Source organism: Octodon degus, unplaced genomic scaffold, assembly GCF_000260255.1.
Source record: "Octodon degus isolate 3935 unplaced genomic scaffold, OctDeg1.0 scaffold00008, whole genome shotgun sequence".
NCBI classification, from domain to species: domain Eukaryota; kingdom Metazoa; phylum Chordata; class Mammalia; order Rodentia; family Octodontidae; genus Octodon; species Octodon degus.
Window position 1 is genome coordinate 14,648,187 of NW_004524584.1, and position 5,213 is coordinate 14,653,399.

The window sequence follows — 5,213 nt, forward strand, 5'->3', positions numbered from 1 at the left end:
GGCTGGCTGGCATGTGGTGCTGGGGGATTGAACCGCAGTCCCTGTGCTTTGCTAAGCTTGTTCTAAGTAGGTGCTTTAGACCACTGAGCCATCTCCCCAGCCCGAGCATTTTATTTGATACACTGACAGAGACTATTTTTTTTTTTTTTTTTTTGAACTGGGGATTGAACTCAGGCCCTTGAGCTTGCCAGGGAAGCGCTTATTCTACTGAGCCATCTCCCCAGCCCCCGAGACTGGTTTTATTTTGTCTTTTTGCAACAGGGTCTCATTCTGCAGTTCACACTGGCCTTGAACTCGCACCGATCCTACTGACATAATTTTAAAACACAAAGTCATCCATATAAAAAAGTTTTGAGGCCAGGGAGATGGCTCAGTGGAATAAGCGCTTCCCTGGCAAGCGCAAGGGTCTGAGTTCAATCCCCAGTAAAAAAAAAAAAAAAAAAAAAAAAAAATGTCATGCTTGAGGTCGGGGAGATGGCTCAGTGGAATAAGCGCTTCCCTGGCAAGCGCAAGGGTCTGAGTTCAATCCCCGGTTCCGCAAAAAAAAAGTTTTGAGTATTATCTATTTGGCAACACATTTTAAGCATAAACTTGGTGTGGCTATGCATGTCTATAATCCCAGCACTCAGAAGGCTGTGGCAGGAGGACTGCTATGAGTTTGAGGCCAGCCTAGGCTACAAAGTAAGTTCAAAGCCAGCCTCAGCTAAATAGTGACCCTGTCCCAAAAAGACCACACAAAAAAGTATTATATATATACATCACTTATCTATATAGCTATATAGTTATGGTTAGAAAGACTTCATATATTAATGCTGCCTCATGTAAAATCCATTATTATTTTTTAGTCTTTTACTTTATTTATTATTTGGTACAGGGTCTCACTACGCAGCTTGGACTCGCAGCGATCCTCCAGTCTTAACCTCCCCAGCAGTGGGATTACAGGCATGTGCCACCCACCACATCTGGTTTCGGTGGCCAGCATAGTGCTGTGCTACGTGGAACCAGGGATCAAACCTGGGTCCTTGTGCTTGCCTAAGCAGGTGCTTAGACTGCTGAGCTATTTCCCGGGTCCCATAAAACACTTATGAATGTGGATAATGTGAGGAAAACAATAGTTAAAAATGAACAAAACTGGACTAAGATGACAGATGAGAATTATTCTTTCCAGCATTTCTGTCATATTGCATGAAGAGGCAAAAGGGCTAATTCTCTAGTGGCTCTATGAAGAGCCTAATATGTATGTACAGTGGCACCAGTTATTATGAAAAGTTAACTTACCTGCTTTCCATCCACTTCAATATCTGCCACATAGTTCTCAAACACTGTGGGAACATATACTTCTGGGAACTGGTCCTTGCTGAAGACTATGAGTAAGCATGTCTTACCACAAGCTCCATCACCAACAATCACCAGTTTCTTTCGGATGGCAGCCATTGCTGAAACACAAAACAAAGGTGTTATAAAAAGCCACACATAAGCCAGGCAGGGTGGCACATGCCTATAACCTCAGTACTCAGAAGGCTGAGGCAGGATCCACACCTGTTCAAAGTTGGCCTGGGCTACATAATGAGTTCAAGGTTAGCCTAAACTACACAGTGAGACCATCTCAATCCCTCCATTCTTAAAAAAAAAGCTGTAGTCTCAGACTATGATGCAGTTTTGTGGCCATGGAACACAAGCTCCATAATATGCCTGAGTTCAAAATTCTAAAGTCAGGCATGGGGCATGCTAGCAATGCCTGTAATCCCAATAGTTTGAAGGCTGAGGTACAAGGATCATCCTGAATTCATGGACAGCTTGAACTATATAGTGAAAGCCTACCTCAACAACCTTCCTCACCCCCACAGTTTCATACACTTACCTCTTGATATCAAAAGGTTTTACACCAGAAACTTTAAAATTATACTTGATGGTTTAAAAAAAGATTTAATAGCTTTCCATGTAAGATTAGGAATAAGCAAAAGGGGTCTGTTCCTGCCACTTCTATACAACATGACATTTGAGATTCAAGTGGAATAATTAGGTTAAGAAAATGAAATAAAAGGTATTAGGAGGGCTGGGGATGTAGCTCAGTGGCAGTGTCTATTGTAAGACGTTCATGAGTCCCATATGCAGTAATACACACAGAGAAGATTCTAATTGGGAACGGTGGCACACACATCTCTAGTCCAGCTAGTTGGGAAAGTAACACAGGAGGATCACAAGTTCAAAGCCACTCTGGGCAACTCTGCAAGACTGTCTCAAAATAATAGCACTGGAATAAGCTCAGTGCTAGAATGTCCCTCAGTACTGCAAAGAAAGAGAAGAAAAAAAGGCATCCATCTTAGAAAAAGTAAAACCACTTCAAATCACACATAATTTCTTTTCCCCACCCTAGTACTGGCCAGTGAGCATAGTGCCCTTTTTTATTTTGAGACAGGGTCTTGCTAAGCCACTAAGCAGCCTATACTGCACTCAAACTCAGCATCATCCTGATTCATCCTCCCACAGTGCTGACAGGCATGTGCCACAATGTCAGGTTGTTTTTGTTTCTTTGAGACAGATTCTTGCTATGTATGCCAAGGAACCTTTGAATTTGGGCTGCGCCCCCCTCAACTTCTTGAGTGCTGGGATTATAGCATGTGCCACATCTAGCTATGATATGCTGTTATAAATGGGAAATGTTACGAATCCATTAAAAATTAGAATAAATAAGTTCAGCAATGTTATAGGGTATGAGACATCAATTGTAAAAAAAAATTCTAATACTCTACCAATGAACAGTATAAAAAAGAAAACTATAATACTTTCTTTTACATCATCATTATAATTAGTAAAAAGTTTAACCAAAGAAGTATAAAACTAGAGCCAGGCACAGTCATATCTACCCACAATCTCAGCTACTTTGGGAGGCTGAGATGGGAGGATCCTGAGTTCAAGGTCAGTTTGGGGAACACAGACTCAGGGGAGGGGAGGGTACAAAATCTATATGCTGAAGCCAGATGCAGTGGCACACACCTGTAATTCCAGCATTTAGGAAGCTGAGGCAGGAGTCACATGAATTTGAGGCCAGCCTGAGTGACTGCCAGACTATCTCAAAAAAACCAGAACTATATATTCTGAAAACTATAAATAAAGGTTAAGAGAAACTACAGAAGATCTAAATGGATAAAGTTCATATTTATGCTTTGAAAAACAACACTGTTAAAAAGTCAATCATTTCCAAATTTATTATAATATTTTGGAGGTACTAAGAGTGATGGTAAACCTTTTAGAGCATTCAACGATAACACAGCCATTGCGGCACATGCGCTACGGGTTTGCTACTACCACTGACCTAGGGCCTTCAAACTGAGCTATATCCCCAGGGCACACGCACAAAATGCTTTGTATTTTGAGACAGGGTCTTACAAAGTTGCTACGTTGCCTAGGCTTGGCTTGAAATTGCAATATTCTTGCCTTAGCCTCCCAAGTAATTGGAATTATACAAGTGTTCTACCACTACTAGCTAAGTTCTTAATTATTGTCTCAAGTTTAAAAACCTTTTACTCAGGAGGCTGAGGTAGAGATGGCTGAGAGTTCAAGGCCATCTGGGCTACATAAGTGAGACTCTGCCTCAAACAACCAACAAATGTAAAAATAAACCAATCCTTAATGTGTGAATTATCATACCGACCTCATTCAAGTCACTCATGGTGCTGAAAAGGCAAAGAAAATACCCATTTCATGTTGTGTTCTGCTATCACAAACAGGTCAATTTTAACCCAAATTTTAAAAAGTATTCTGAGCAAATTACAGTAAGTAGTCACTGCAAAAACAAAACCCAACCTGCAATGTATTTCCCATTCCTGTGCAAGTAATTTCAGAATGAGTATCCAAGAAAGGAGAATAAGGGGCTATGTGCAATGGCCTACAAAACCCTTCAATTCTAATTTGTACAAAGACTAGCCACTGACTAAGGTGCAGGGCTTGTTTTGTTTTATTGAACACAGGTTCCAAACATTCTATCACTGAGGTTTACCTTCAAGCCAACTTTTATTTTTTTTATTTATTTATGTATTTATGGCAGAACCGGGGCTTGAACTCAGGCCCTTGCGCTCGCCAGAGAAGTGCTTATTCCACTGAGCCATCTCCCCCACCCCTCCCCTTTATTTTAAAACAACAGATGTTTCTGCTCCCTGGTTCCCTTTGGCTATTTGCTTATTTTGGCATAGCTGTATAGTTCCAGCTGTCGGGAGGCTGCTGAATACCTACTCAGTACTCACTCAGTTCCTTATATTCTTCCAACCTGCCTCTTTCCAAACTTCTACTGAAATTTTTCAAAGTCACCAATGACCCATCATCATAAAATCTAATCCATTAGATTTTTCTTTTTTTGATGGAACCGGGGAGTGAACTCAGGCCCTTGTGCTTGCCAGGGAAGCACTTATTCTACTGAGCCATTTTCCTGTACCTAGGTTTTTCTTTTTGTAACAACTTAACCTTCCTGTATCTCCCTAAGAAAATGTGTACTAGGTATGCTAATTTCTAAATCTCTAATCTCCTTAGTTATAGCCTCCACATCTAGTCACTCCCTAAAACTGTAGTTACTTGCTTTACTCTTCTAACACTTTACCTATCTCTGGGGACTTCAGCTTTTCAAGTATCATATTTGTGTATGTGACTCCAAAATCTCCAGTCCCTATCTCAAAACTCCTACCAAAGCTCAACTCCTTCTACTGCAGTCTTTTTTTTTTTTTTTTGGTGGAACCGGGGATTGAACTCAGGCCCTTATGCTTGCCAGGGAAGCACTTATTCCACTGAGCCATCTCCCCAGTTCTCAACTCCTGTTTTCTATCTGTATCTCTAATTCATCCCAACCCTGGTGAAATTTCTGTCCAATTCTTCTAATCTTGGTGATGAAAACAAATCTGCAGTGCTAGCATACTCAAGTCACTGTGGAGTCAGATTCAAGGGAATTCTACAACTTCACGTGTCTCTCAGGGTCTGTCTCACACACACACACACACACACACACACACACACACACAATTTTACAACTTTAAGGGTCTGTCTCTCACTTCACAACTTTCAAAGATCACCCACACACAAGCATGTGGAGCCGAACAAAAGCTAACAGTGCCAACTCACAGACAAAGGCTGGGGAATTTCAGACCAGGTCAGTCTGGGCAACTTAAGAATCTGTCTTCAATAAAATAAGAAAGGACTTGGAGAATGTAGCTCAATGGTACAGG

General features: G+C 41.1%; 1 protein-coding gene across 1 annotated transcript in view; it reads right to left on the reverse strand.

Annotated features, from left to right (window-relative positions):
* LOC111813541 (ras-like GTP-binding protein O-RHO) overlaps positions 1-5,213 on the reverse strand; it is a 58,107-nt gene that overhangs the window by 10,167 nt on the left and 42,727 nt on the right. The window contains exon 3 of the mRNA XM_023704574.1: positions 1,279-1,436. Coding sequence (XP_023560342.1) covers positions 1,279-1,434 — 156 coding nt within the window. The 5' untranslated portion in view covers positions 1,435-1,436. The remainder of the gene's footprint in view (positions 1-1,278; positions 1,437-5,213) is intronic.